Source organism: Saccopteryx leptura, chromosome 6, assembly GCF_036850995.1.
Source record: "Saccopteryx leptura isolate mSacLep1 chromosome 6, mSacLep1_pri_phased_curated, whole genome shotgun sequence".
NCBI classification, from domain to species: domain Eukaryota; kingdom Metazoa; phylum Chordata; class Mammalia; order Chiroptera; family Emballonuridae; genus Saccopteryx; species Saccopteryx leptura.
This window is the reverse complement of record NC_089508.1, coordinates 26,046,522-26,061,753: the sequence shown is the minus strand read 5'-3', so window position 1 is coordinate 26,061,753 and position 15,232 is coordinate 26,046,522. Positions and strand designations below refer to the sequence as shown.

Sequence of the window (15,232 nt, the reverse complement as noted above, 5' to 3'; positions counted from 1 at the left end):
CCCCATTTCCAGCTTCAGAAAAATGAAAAAAAAAAATACTAAATAAGTATATTGTTATGAAACCACTGCAGCAAGCAGTTATTTATTAAACCAGTATTTACTGTTGAATGTTAGACTGTTCAAAAGGAAAGAACATTGTGTGAATATTATAACACTTATATTAACCTATTTGGTTAGTTGACTACTTCCCCTTCTTTTTTTTTTAACTATTTAAAAATTTTATTTATTGATTGATTTTAGAGAGAGAGGAAGGGACACACAGAGAGAGAAATGTTGATTTGTTGTTCCATTTATTTATGCACTCATTGGTTGACTCTTGTATGTGCCCTGACTGGGGATCAAACTGGCAACCTTGATGTATTGGGATGTGCTCTAACCAATTGTGCTATCCAGCCAGGCCTCCTCTTCTTCTGTGAGGGCAGGATCTCTGTCTTATTCATAATTATGATTTCTGTTACATAACAGGTATTAATAAATATTAAATTAAAGTTAATAAAACATAAACATGATAGTTTTTATCCTTATACAGCTTTCAATTTACTATGGATGAGAAAAGACACAGGAAAGTATAGGTCATCGTAAGCACCATAAGTTATAAGCAAAGTTCTATGATAATTCTTTTATTTATTTCTACATTTATTCACTTGACAACTCTTTATTAGGCATTTATTAGGTGTTGTGCATATATTTGTAAGCAAGAGCAACACAATCTCTGGTTTTTACATGGCTACTTCTCACCACTTTCATCACCACCTCACTGGTCTACGCCACCAACATCTTTTACTTGGATTATTGCAGCAATTCAATGCCATAATTCTCACTGCTCTCCCTCTTCCACTCTGCTCCCTGCAGTAGAATCTCAGCTGCATCCAAGAGATACTATTAAAACCCAAGTTAGAGCTCCTCACTCTTCTCCTCTAAAACTGTCAATGGCTTCTCATCTGTGGGAGATGGAAGAAATAGCCACAATTCTTTAAATTTCTCTTTTCAAGATGTGAAGTCTAGCCTGACCAGGCACTGGCACAGTGGATGGAGTGTCGGACTGGGATGTGGAAGGACCAAGGTTCGAGACCTGGGGGTTGCCAGCTTGAGCACGGGCTCATCTGGCTTGAGCAAAAAGCTCACCAGCTTGGACCCAAGGTCACTGGCTCGAGCAGGGGGTTGCTCAGTCTGCTGAAGGCCCGCGGTCATGGCACATATGAGAAAGCAATCAATGAACAACTAAGGTGTCGCAATGAGAAACTGATGATTGGTGCTTCTCATCTCTCTCCGTTCCTGTCTGTCTGTCCCTATCTGTCTCTCTCTCTCTGACTCTCTCTCTCTGTCCCTGTAAAAAAAAAAAAAAAAAAGAAGTGAAGTCTATTATTCAATCCACTGAGTCTGAGTTGGGTTTGTGATTGTCTTTGTCCAGTAGAATGTGGCAGAAGAAACATCATACAAAGTCTGAGCCTGGGCCCCAGGAGGCTTTGAATGTTCTTGCTCTTACTCTTGGAATCCTTGTAACTCCCGTGTAAAAAAGCCCATGCAAACCTATTGGGGAATTAGAGACCACGTAGAGCAGAACCATCCTAGACAAGGCCATTCTATTGTAGATAAGCCAATTATCAGCCAACCATAGTTGAGGGCACATGATGGAGTCCAGCTAAGATCAGTCAAACCCAACCTCTACCAGAAGAACCTTCCAGATGGCCTGCAGACTCACAGGCTAAGTCAATGGCTGTTGTTTTAAGCCATTGAAATTTGTTGTGGTTTGTTAGGCAGCAAAAGCTAACTGACTTATTATCTCATTCTGAGAAAAAGTCAACTACTAAATGTATGCCCAGTACTTAGAAGTTTTCCTGATATATGGTAAGAGCCCTATAAACATTTGCTCAGTGAAATTCAGAAATAGAGTTAACCTTCTAATGACGGAAACAAAAAGGATACCAAATAAATAAACTAGTAAAGTAATTATAAAATTTGATGGGTGCCATGAAGGAGATAAATAGTGGGTGAGGTAGAGCATCACAGAGTAGAAGTGTGAGGGTGGGTCCTCCAGGGGTCCCTACTTCTCTCTGAACAGAAGCCCAAATCTTCCCAGTGGTCTCCAAAGCCCTGCCTGATCCTGTGCTGACTTACCAGTCACCTATTTGGGCCTCCCTGCTGTTCTAAGACATCAAACCCCATCTCAGGTTCTTGACAGAATGTTCTTCCCCTAGACACCCACACCATTCACTCCCTTTTATGCTTCGGGTCTCTACTCAGATCACCCCTTTCAGTAAGACCTTCATGATCACCTTGTAGAAATAGCAGCCCATTGACCCCCGGATTTTCCTAACCCCTACCTGCTTTATTTTATTCCATAACAATGGTTACCACCTGATGCATTATCTGGTAACTTCTCTGTTTACTGTCTGCCTTCCCAACTCAACTTCTGCGAGGGAAGGAATTCTGTTTTGCTCAATTTACCCTTAGAACAAACAATATTGTCTTGGCAGACATTCGGCCACTGGCAGACATTCAGCCAGTGGATTACAAAATCCTTGAGAGATCATAATTCCTGTCAATCCTAAAACTAAGCAAGGAAAGTATTTGGACTTAAGCCAGGATGGAGAAAAGGCAAGTCCTTTTCAAAAAGCCAAAATGCCCAGGTGAGTGTTGGATTGCTTACTGAGAACTCTACAGATGTGTTTGTCTCTAGGCTAGTAACATTATAAAGCTAGCAATGCTATAAGTAACAGCCATTTGTAGCATCTTTTACAGACTGCTAGAGACATTCTTCTCCATGCTATTATTTGCTCCTCAAAACTGCCCTGAGGGGTAAGTAGAGCAGGTGGAGACAGTGAAGGGTGTCGAGCTCAAGCAAGGTACCCAAGCCACAGATGTACTAAGAAGTCAAGCCAGACTTCAAATCGTGGTTGGTTTGATCCCCAGTATAGTGCTCATTTCAATGATCTCTTTTACTGTTTTTCCATTCTGGGCTCTGACCTGGTGACTTGCTTGAATCATTAAGTTTCAAAGCCAATCTTGGAGCTCTGAAACACTTTCAACCTTTGCTGTCAAAAGAGCACCCTGCCAAGAGGCATAGCTGATGAATGAACTTTCAGAGCATCGATTCCAGAGCCTTCCCAGGACTTTGGGTGGACCACAGCCTCTTCTGTCTGACAGTCAGGATACAGCTGTGTCCCCGGGGGCTTTTCATCCCCATCCCACCCCACAGCTGCCTGGACTGCAAGGGCGGTGAGGAACGGTAGGCAGCTGCTTTCGGGTAAAAACGAGAAAGAAATCCCAGTCTTGTTGTTTTATTTTGGTTTAAAACTCAAGTCCGGCCTGACCTGTGGTGGCGCAGTGGATAAAGCGTCGACCTGGAAATGCTGAGGTCGCTGGTTCGAAACCCTGGGCTTGCCTGGTCAAGGCACATATGAAAGTTGATGCTTCCAGCTCCTCCCCACCCCCTCTGACTCTTCTCTCTCTCTCTCTGTCTGTCTCTCCCTCTCCTCTCTAAAATGAATAAATAAAAAATTTTTTTTAAATTAAAAAATAAAATAAAATTCAAGTCCGCCATTAAAATTAATTAAAATAAATAAATAAATAAAAACTCAAGTCCGGTGGCAGTGGAAACTCCTTCCCTGCTCTCCTTTCCTCTCCGCCCGTGTTGACAGCGGACGGACTTGCTAATTCTGGCTAGGGTTTTTCCCTCCCTGAGCTGTTTTTCTCTTTTATCTTCATCAATTGAAGAGAACTATTCTGCCTTCTCAAACTGTCGGAAGGTATCTGGGGTTTTGTGTATTTTTTTTTTTCTTTCTTTCACATAATTCTGTGGGTCTTTTCCCAGATATGTATTTTATCTTAAATTAACTTCTAACTTAAGTTTCCGCCCATGTGACTTCCAGTGTGAGTTACCAGAAACCACAAAAGAGAGAGAGCGTGAGATCCCCAACGCGAACGACATGTCCCTGTGGGGAGCAGAGCGTCTGCACCCCCGAGTGAGGAAGACGCAGGGGTCAGAGGTGGCTGCAGGGCGGGCAGAGGAGGGACCTGCCCAGGGGGTGGGCTGGTGGGCTGGTGACCTGGGAGCAGCGGGGAAGGGAGGCCGGCTGGTGACAAGCGAGCCCAGAGGCGCCTGGGGCTGCGCGGAGCCCGGAAGCCTGCAGCCATGCCTCACAGCTCCGACAGCAGCGACTCCAGCTTCAGCCGCTCTCCTCCCCCTGGCAAACAGGTAGAGTCCTCCTCTCCCTCCCTTCTCCCTTCTGGTTCTCCTGGGGGGACAAGAAGAGGGGCAGGCTTCCTCGTCCTGCCCAGGGAGCTGAGGAACCAGGGAGTGGCTTGTGGCATGAGCACCCTGTTAGACTGAAGACATGGTATTTGCAATCAAGCTGAGCATATTGGCACATACCCTCCCTCATCCTTCCGCCCGTTCTGCCAAAGCCCGTTTTCCTCCTTGCTCTCCAGTGGTGCCCATCACCTCCGCCTCACCTGGATTCCCACCCCATGAAGCTTTCTAGGAAGCCAAGAGGGGAGTGAGCATCAAAGAACTCTGGTCTCTCAGAGGAAAGGCTCTACATTTCTCCAAGGCAGTAGAAAATCAAGAGCCGGGGGGGGGGGGGGGGGCGTTAAAGTGGACTGCTGGCATGCACCAACGTAGAGATGTAGTGTCTCAGGGGGCAGGCATCGAGGCAAGAGAGAAAGGGGTCAGGGAAAGTAGAGAAGAAAAGTAAGCAAGTGAGAAGGAGGAGCACCCAGGCAACACAGCAGGACCCAATCTCCTGAGCCACTGTCCCTGTGACTAGCACAGCCAGCAGAGAGGATGCTGGGGCTTGGACCAATACCTCCTTCCCCTGTGACTTCTGGACAGGAAGAAGGAAATAAAGTAGGGGGTGACCTTGGAGACCTGGAGATATTTATTAGTAGCTCAGCTCAGCTCTGGGGAAACCAGAGAGATTGAGGTAAAGATTCTGAGAGCATTTGTAGTCTAGACTGTGACTTCCAAGTCAAAAGTTTTCAGCTTGAGGGTTGCCAAAAGATGGGACACCCTGCCTGCCTCACCGTTTCTTGGGATGTTCTCTCTACCACATTTCTTGACATTCCTCTCTACAGGGAAGGCTTCTTTCTCTTCCAATACATCAATGGATTAAAATTTCTTCCATTCTTTCTTTAGCACAAATATCCAAGAGAGCTTTCAAAATGCTGCTGCCAAAATAAAAGCATATAAACATAGACTATAACATCAGTCATAAATTATCTAACAGAAGAGGAGCAGGTTAGGAGAAGTCATAGTGGAGACCTCTAGAGGGCAAACAATCCAGTTCTCTGCTCAAGATGAATGATATCAGGGTGGCTCAGATTGCTTGGAAGTCTGTTCTCTTCTTAGGAAGGAAATTACTCATGGCTTCCATGGTAACCTGGTCCCCTTACCCCTAAGAGGAAGAGGCACTTCCTTCCCATCTAACCCAATGCCCTCCTACTGCAATGGCTGGAAATGTTGGGGCAAATTAGCGAGACATACATGGTGAGCACAGAGTCTTGCCCTAGGAACTGTGCACCTCTAGCCTGCGGGGATGTGAGAGGGGACAGGGCTGGACTTGCAGAAGGGTTTCACTCAGACTCCTACATTTATCCTGCAGCATCTAGGAGCTAACCTCTCTGCCCAAGCAGAGGACATGCCCATCTGTGAGACGTCCTTGGAGAACACCCAAGGTCCCTCTGTCCTCCTAAGTACCCATTCACTACCTGCCATGGCCAGGTAATCTTCACCATTAAAGCCATTCTTGGCCTCTAGTTTGTACTAGGCATTGTGCTCAGGGTCATGGGGAATGTCAAGGTCACCAAGAATAATGAAGGGAATGTAGGGAAAGAAGAGACGGATCTAGAATGGGGACCTCAGCCCCAAAATACAGTAGAAGGCACATGGGGTACAAGCCAGTGAGATTGGGGGTGTGGCTCAGGAAGGCATCAGACTTAGCATTAGAAGATGTAACTTCCAGATTACTGGGAGCTCTTGGACAAGCTTTTTGAGCCTCCATTTCCTCACATATAAGATGGAAATAGCCCTGGCCAGGTAGTTCAGTTGGTTAGAGCATCATCCCAAAGTGTTGAGGCTGTTGGTTCGATCCCTGATCAGGGCACACACAGGACAGATGATGTTCCTGTCTCTCTCTTTCTTCCCCTTCCTCTCTCACTAAAAGTCAATAAAATAAGTAAGTAAGTAAATAAATAAATAAATAATTTTTTAAAAGGATGGAAATAGTCATATCAACTCCACAGCGTTAGGTAAATAAACAAGAGCACCTCTGAAAAAACATTTGTAAGGAAGCTGGCACATAGTAGGTGCTCAAAGAAGTTTTGGGAAAAAAAATAGCAAGACAGTTCTAGGCCCAAAAGTGAGAGAGTAAGGGTGGAGCAGCCGTGAAGAGGAGGAAAAGCGATAAAACACACTTCATTGCCTACACCAATTTTTTCCAAACACAGCTCTGTTGAGGCCTCAAGGTCTTTGCCCTCTTCCTGTAACCATTGGCCAAAAAAGTGGTAGAAACCTAAGGGAGGGTAACAGAGTGTGGTGAAGAGTTCTTTTTTGGGTTCAGCCTTTTAGTGAATAGGGGGCGGGTGGGCAAATGAAAAGACAAAGCCATGGGAAGCTGAATGGAGGGACACCAGGAGGCAAGAAAACCTGCATTAGCTCAGAAGGGAGGGTCGGTGCCTAATTCTCCTTGTCTCTGCTTCCCAGGACTCATCTGACGATGTGAGAAAAGTTCAGAGGAGGGAGAAAAATCGCATTGCTGCCCAGAAGAGCCGACAGAGGCAGACGCAGAAAGCCGACACTTTGCACTTGGTAAGTCTCTGGACCTTTCTTTGTCCTCTTGAGCCTTAGGATTTGCTTCCTGGCACCTGTGGATGCTTAGGCCACAGCTTTAAATCTGACTGCGTGGGGATGGGGATGGGGATGCGGTGGGGGGTAGTTAGAAGGGTGTGGGCTGTGCAGTGAGGTGGGAGGGGGGCTCGCCTGTGAGTGTTGAGCAGATTCTGGTATGGAATGAGCCAGAAGGCTGAAAGAGAAAGGAGCCCTTCTTCCTGACCCCTGAAGGGAAATAGAGGGGAAACGAGTTGAGTGTGGGAAGCTCAAAGGCCTAATGGAAGGCAGGAATTACCTGCTGAGTGATGAGGTGGCCAGAGAAAGCTCCAGCCTGCCTAAGCATAGAGAGCAGAGGGCAGGACAGTCTCTGGGAGGATTAGAAGTTGTGAAGCGCCCTGGGGGAACCCAGTATTCGCAGTGCTAGGATCCCATACAGTCCCACCCTCTGGGAGGCCAGTTGGACAGCCACCCTGGGCCTGCATTTGGGTGCCTGTCCAAATGCAGCCTGCTGAACCTTACTCCTCTTTTCTGAACGTCATTAGGGTTTTATTTTGAAATTTCTCTTTTTAATGGTACCCCAAGGGATCCATGGAAGGTGTGGTTTCAAGTGCACTTACGCCGGATGGTCAGCATCCTGGTTGAGTTGCCTCTAGTCTCAACCTCTCTGGAGAAGGCCCGGTCCCTGGCTTGAGCAGGGGCCCTGATCTGTGCTGGGTCGCACTTCCACCAGCAGCCAAGGCCCCGCCTCGTTGATGTTTCTAAATTCTGGCCGTGTGCCTCATCGACCGTGCTCCCTCCTTGTCTCCCCTAACTTACCGCCTCAACTCTCTTCATTTGCCCTTAATTTGGTCCTTGTCCAACCGTCTCTTATTTCACTGGCTTCTTCCTCATCCATCCCCTCATCCATTTCTCTAGCAACTCTGCCTCTTTGTTCCTCCTCCCGAACCATTCCCAGAGCTCCCGCATCCTAGTAATTCATTTCGATGGGAAACAGGGCTATTGGCACCAAAAATGAAAATGCTTGTGTTTATTTGAAAGATTAGCATGGAAACCAGTCAGTTAGAATAGTTGTTTTCATCTTATCCAAAAAAAAAAAAGGCAATATGTCTATGTATGGTGTCAGATGGGTAGTAGATCACTTTGTGGTGATCAATATGTGTGATACATAAATGACTAATCACTATGATGCACATGTGAAATGAAATAATATTGTCAACTGTAATTGAAAAAAAAAAGACAAAGTAAGATGTAGTTGGATGGTTTGTTAATCTTCATAAGGAAGCGGAGAGCAGGCTACACTAACATTTCTGATTGGATGCTTGTGTTTAATTTGAAATGTATTCAGTCTACGGCTATGCCACCCTGAATGCAGCCGGTCTTGTCTGCCCTCAGAAGTTAAGTGGGATCGGGCCTGCTTAGTACTCAGCTGAGAAATGTATTCAGCGTATCTTCCATTGCATACTAATATAGTTTTAAGTTCATAAATATTTGTTGACTTGAACAATAACAAAAAAAAAAAGAATGAATGAACAGCAAGTCTGTTCTTCTCTTTGACAGTTATGATCAGCAGCCTGATATTCAGTTGTTGGTGGTCCTGCTACTTATATGTTCTCTGTAATTTTATTATGGCTTAGGGTCCAGGTTACTATTTTAAGCTTAAAAATCCATGATCACTTTGTCTCTATCAGCGTCTGATTCTAAGTCAATATTCTTTAGAGCAAGCCAACGACCAAACAGAGAAATAGAAATTAGAAAGGATAAAACCCTCCTTGTTCTGCCAGTAGACATTGTTCTGAGACTGGAAAAATGCTATTAACTTTATAAATTTGTATTTTTTTAAAAATAAAGGAACTAAGTATAGCTCAGCAGGTACCGCAGTCAAAAGGACAGGATTTGAATCCCAGCTCCGCCACTTGTCATTTGTGTGACCGACCTTAGGGACATTCTTTACCTCCCTCAGATTCTGTTTGCATGTTTATAAAATGGGAAATGATGGTAATGACTTACAGAGATCGTGCATATAAAGAGTTCAACACAGTGCCTGTCATATAACAAATATGCAATACATTTAAGTATTATAAGAGTAATATTAATACTAGTTATTATAAAAAGCAAAATAGTCATAACTGTGTATTTATATACATTTATATATTTATTTATGATTATTTATTTTGATTCTTATAAGAATAACATATGTATGTATACATATTTATCACAGAATCTCAGGGCTGAAAGATTTCTTAATGACTGGAACATTTAGACACACATTTGATGCTTCAAACTTCTCTACAATACTCCCCCACCGTGGAAATGGTCACCCACTTAGACCTGGCCACTTCTAGTGACAGTGGGCTTTCTCCCTCCTAACAGGAACAAGGGAGTCTTTCTGATCTTGAGATGCACCACAGTCTCCCTTTTTATTCAACCCCCTGGGGACATATCAGTGAGGGTGATATCTATGTTTCTTTGCTGCGGCCAGGTTTTCAACTCTGACTCAGCTGTCTGTCTCTGTAAGACAAAAGTTAGGACCCAAGATTTAGCCCATCTAATTATACCAGTCATGGATAGATTGGCATAATCTCTGGGGCTGGGAGTCCATGGAGTGCCCAGTCATGTACACGTTAACACCCACACCCCCAGCCTCAGTCTCTAAAATGTTCCCATCTTCCCCACACCTAGACACAAACTCCTCCCCATCCTTTATTTTGAACTCCACGGGGTTCACCTTCACTTTTTGCCCAGCGAGGAGGTCCCATCAGAGTTTACACAGCAAGCCTGGCGACTGCAGCCAATGCACCCTATGTTTTTTTTTTTTTACTTCAGGTAGAAGCTTTAGCAGCAACATATAAATCTGTCACCATCAAACAGAAGGTTTGGCTGTGGTCTAAATGTTTATTTCCTCTCCAATAGTAATCACATATCTTCTCCATCCACTTGACTCTTAGTTATGTTAGTGATTCGGGTAGAAAATCTCCTGGTTTACATTCTTCGGGTTGAGTGCTTGGTATAGCTCCTTTTCATACTTGGCTCTACTTGCTAGGATCTGGAACCATTCTCTGGCCCTCTGACATAGTCATAGGATGCATCTACCAGTACTTTCAAGACCAGGGTGTAGAAGCTGTGGAGAGTATGGTATCATGGGAGAACCACACTTGTGTTAGAATGCGAGGCTCCTATATGCTATGTCGGCTTCTCGGTTTCCACTTTATCACTATTATCTATCTTAAAATACCAAAAGAATTATCATATTTCTTCAATGAGATTGTGGGATACTTACTATTTAACATTTTCTATATCTATTCTATAAATGATTTATACCGAAACACTGTACATTAGTTGTTTTTAACATAACAGAGTAAAGAAAGACCCTTTTGATGATTGTGTTTACTCTCGTGCAAATGTTGTAACATTCCAGCATTGACTACCCCTCACAGAAACTGGATCAAGTGCTTCTTCTCATAATATCAACAGACAGAGTCCACATTCTGTTTTAATTCTCCTTGGGTTGGCTGTCTCGGCGACCATCACACTCAGGTCCTCTTCTCCCATGGACAACTGTAGAGTTCACTAGACTTAGTAAAGGCATTGGTTCAAAAGGAGAAAGGCATATCTTGACCAGTTTATTTGCAAAAGATATCAGTAGCTAGTAAGTGGATCCAAAATAATCAGCTGAAAAACTATTAAAAATAAGAGAATCCAGTAAGCTTTCAAAGTTCACACAAAAAATAATAACTTTCCTTTATATAAACCATAACCAGTTAGAAAATTTAATTGGAGACAAGATTCCATTGATAATACCAACAACAGCAAATGAAAGGAAGGAATAAATTTAACAAAAAATATGCAGGGGTTGGCCCCGGCTAGGTGGCTCCGTAGCTGAAGCGTCAGCCTGGAGGTCGTGGGTTTGACGCCTGGTCAGGGCACTGTAAGAAACAATCAATGAGTGCACAGCTAAATGGAACAAGTTGATGTTTTCTCTCTCTCTCCCTGCTGATATCTCTCAAATCAATAGAAAAAAGTTTTTAAAAATATGCAGGACGTAATTTTTATTTTAAAAAAATTTTCCCATTGACTTGAGGAGGGGGAGGGAAAGAAAGAGAGGAATCAATTCGCTGTTACACTTAGCTGTCCCATTTAATTGTACATTCATTGATTGCTTCTTATAGGTGCTTTGACTAGGATCAAACCCACAACCACAGCATGCTGGGACAACATTCTACTCACTGACCCACCCGGCCAGGACTGCAGGGCTTAATCTTTAAAATCTTTAAAATTATTCTAAGTGACTTTAAAACACTCAAATGAATGAAAAGTTATACCATATATAATGATAGCAATTTTAAGTTAATCTAAAATTTCATTTCATTTAATGTGATCTCAATAAAAACCCAGTAGGACTTTCTGGGATTTGGAGAATTAGGTTAGCTGTTCTGAGTTCCCATTGGAAAATAACCATTTGAGGAATTCCAGAAAAAATTCTAGAGAAGGAAGGAAATTAGAGATTATCTGAATAAGATATTAAAGGGAATATAAATACAAAATAAAAACAATATGAAACAGAAGATTGAATAGAATAAAATACAGAAATAGACTACAAACAAACTCAAATATAAGACCCATGTATATATGTTAATTCCTAAGACACAAGTTCAAATGCAAAATGACTAGGAAAACATTTCAAACCAGAGAGTAAAAGCTGAAGTATTTATTTTTATCTATCTATTTATTTATTTATTTATTTTTAAAAGAGTACTTTATTTTTCATTTTTATTTATTTATTTATTTATTTTTACAGAGACAGAGCGAGAGTCAGAGAGAGGGATAGATAGGGACAGACAGACAGGAACGCAGAGAGATGAGAAGCATCAATTATCAGTTTTTCGTTGTGGCACTTTAGTTGTTCATTGATTGCTTTCTCATATGTGCCTTGACCATGGGGAAACAGCAGACTGAGTAACCCTTGCTCAAGCCAGAAACCTTGGGTCCAAGCTGGTGAGCTTTGCTCAAACTAGATGAGCCCACGCTCAAGCTGGTGACCCCGGGGTCTTGAACCTGGGTCCTCCGTATCCCAGTCCAACGCTCTATCCACTGTGCCACCGCCTGGTCAGGCAAAGCTGAACTACTTAATAATTAGAGTTGGAACAACTGGCTAGTCATTTGGGATAAAAGGGGAAAAAAACCTAACTTCTTTATAACTTACACAACACACAGACACACAGGTTAAATGTAAAAAAGAAAGAAAGAAAACTAAAGAAATTTGGGGAAAATGAGAATTAAAATTTTTATCTTGCAATGGAGTCTTTTTCACATAAAACACAAAACCCTCAAACCATAAAGGGAAAGATGACTATATATTTTCTTTATACATAAAAAGTGAAAATTTCTACACAGCTTAAAATACTCTGTGCAAGATTAAAAGCGAATGACAGACTGGGAAAAACATCTGCAACACCTGTGACCAACAAAGAGTATATCTACTTGGTGTATGAGAGCTCTTACGAATAAGAAAATTGTTAACAACTCAAAGAAAAAAGAGTGATTATTATGAATAGGCATTTTACAGAAAGAGAAATAAATGGCAAATAAATATAAAAAAAGAGGCTTCTTTTCATAACAGTTAGTGAAATGACAAGTAAAGCAAAGTGAAAGTCTCCTGCCGGATTGGCAAGGACGAAACGCTGCTAATACCTGACATTGCCACGGCAATGGAGAAGCAGGTACCATCACACATCACTAACAGGGGTACTAGTGCAGACAGCTGCAATAGAGGGCATTTGACCATGTCCATTCAATCTATAAGGGCACATACCCTGCAGTCTGGCAATTTTACACATAGGAGTCTATTTACAAATACACCCACAGATTACATAATTATGAACATGTAAAGATATTCATTGCTGCATTAGTTATTAGTTAGTCATAGCAAAGACCAGAAACAGGCAAAGTATGCATCAGTATAGGGCTAATTAAACTATAGTTTGCTCGTTCAGTGGAATACCATGGAGTTGTTAAGATAATGGGTTAGTTACATCTATCTGAATATGCTAATCTAAAAAGATTATCAAACTTTTCTATTCTTTAGTGAAAGAGGTGTGAACATGGTACAAAGTTTGCTTGCATGTGTGTTTCTAATAAAAACAAAAGTTTATCTGTGCATGTATATGTAAACTTAACATTCTTTCAACTAGGTTTCCCAAAAAACTGTTACTGGTATTTATTTCCAAAAAGTAGGATGAAGAGTCTAAAGCAGGAGAGAAAAACTATATTTTTACCTTTTTAAAATATAGTTTAGATGTTTTTATCACCTGCTTTCATTTTTATAATATAAATATTTAAATTCTCAACATCGATCATTGTGACATATGCATTAGGATGATTTCTTTTCTAATTTTGATTTCAAACATTGACTAGTCTTCCACTGTGACATTTTCTCCCTTGCACATGCTACATAAGTATCTCTGTCCTTTGGGAGAACCAACTGTCCATTAGAATTTATAATGAGGAATCCTAAAGTCTACAGTACTAGACAAGCCATACGAAGGATGGCAAATTGGTTTCATTTGTGTGGCCATTCTGGTTAATTTCAGTGGCTCTCTGGTGCCTTGTCAAAGGATTCTAAGGCAGTGTCCCAGGTCAGTGGAAAAGAGACTTAAGATCAATTGAGAAGCCCTGTTTATGTGAAGGCTAAAAGTCGAGGAGAAAGTAGTCAGACAGTAATAAGAGCTCAGAGCTGTTGGCAAGTCTGATCTGGCCTTGAGGATGGAATTGGAAGCAAGGCCGAGTAACAGGGGGGCTGACTTTGAGAGCCGGGACTTTAGTGTCCCCTTGGATAGGGGTGGGACAGGTGCTTGCCTGGGGCTGGTTCTGAAGGAGTCTCACACTAGCTTAATAAAAAAGAAAGGTTTGCAGGGCATATTTTTTATGCCATATATAGAAAACATCACAAGTATAAATTATGCACAAAATACAGCTTTAAGCTAATGCTATGAAAAGTAAGGTATTCACAACCGTGGGAAAATGGAGTAACGGAGGAAAAGAAGACCAGCTTAGATGTTAACCTTCTGGGCCTCCTTAGAGTGACACCATTGTTCTTGGTCTTTCAGGGAGGCTTGAAAGACGAGTCTGCTTATAATCTTTTGTCACTCACAGAGCTCTTTTTCTCTCTCTTGGAAACCAATCCATAAGGTTTATTGACATACAAAAGTTATAGGTAAAAACAAAACAGTAACAGAAACCACACAGAAGCAATGTTCTGACTGGTTCACCCGTAAGAGAAGTTCAGTGTAAAATCAGTGAACCATCTATGGAAAAGAGACATTTCTCTTAGCTTCTATTGTTATGACCTTTTCTTAAAAAACATATTAATTGAACACATGACTATGTACCAGGCACTGTGTATTACGGGCTCTCCCAGCTGTTTCTCTTTTAATTTGCACAAACACCTTACCTTGTAAGACCTATATTAGGTTAAGCAACTGGTCTGAGTTCACACAGCTTGTAACTAGGTCTGTCTGACTTCAGAATCCATATTCTTAACCACTAAGCTATATTGCCTCTTTCTTCAGACTCTCAGGAAGATGAATTCATCTTCCATAGCCTATATCCTCTTTGAATCTCCTCCTGAATTTATTTATTGCTCCTTAAGCACAAAATTGACACTATTCTCCTCCATCATTGGGCCTGGTCAAGAAAGTAAAGATGTTTCTAGGTAATATATCAATATCTCCATTGAAACAATTCAAAGGAAGCTGTGTAACAATAAATATTAACATCCTCCCTCTGAATACTCTTGGGAGCAGCAATTTCACTTGCAAGAGTTTGAAGAAAAAATGTTGCACAAAGATGTTCAATTCATTTTTATTGGTGAACTGTAAACACTTTTTCAATCCTATAAAATTGGACAGATGCCCAACACTAGGGGATTAAGCAAATTAGGATATAGTCATACACTATAATTTGTGCTGGCATTAAAAATGACTGTGAAGATTGTATTTATCAACACACAAAAAAATGTCAATACGATAGACTGAGTACACAAATACAAGTCCCAAAGAGTATGCAGAACATAATCCTGTGATGTAAGATCTATGGGTTTGCATCATGTTTGCAGCATAAAGAGATGTCTGGAAGGATAATCTCCAAAACACTAACTGGTTATTTCTGACTGATTGAGTTTTGAGTAGCTTACTTCACTCCTAGTACTTTTTTTTCAATTTTTTATTTATTGATTTATACAGAGAGAGGAAGGGAGCGAGACAGAGAGAGAGAGAGAGAGAGAGAGAAACATGGACTTGTTCTTCCACCTAGGCATGCCATCATTGGTTGATTCTCATATGTGCCCTGACCTGCAATGCAACCTCAGCATGTCAGGAGATGCTCTGACCAACTGAGCTACCTGGCCAG

General features: G+C 41.9%; 1 protein-coding gene across 2 annotated transcripts in view; it reads left to right on the top strand.

Annotated features, from left to right (window-relative positions):
* Window positions 1-3,937: 3,937 nt before the first annotated feature.
* BATF (basic leucine zipper ATF-like transcription factor) overlaps window positions 3,938-15,232 on the top strand; it is a 38,299-nt gene continuing 27,004 nt past the window's right edge. For both annotated transcript variants that reach the window (XM_066342373.1, XM_066342372.1), the window contains exons 1-2: window positions 3,938-4,198; window positions 6,704-6,808. In XM_066342373.1, coding sequence (XP_066198470.1) covers window positions 4,136-4,198; window positions 6,704-6,808 — 168 coding nt within the window. In that variant the 5' untranslated portion in view covers window positions 3,938-4,135. The remainder of the gene's footprint in view (window positions 4,199-6,703; window positions 6,809-15,232) is intronic.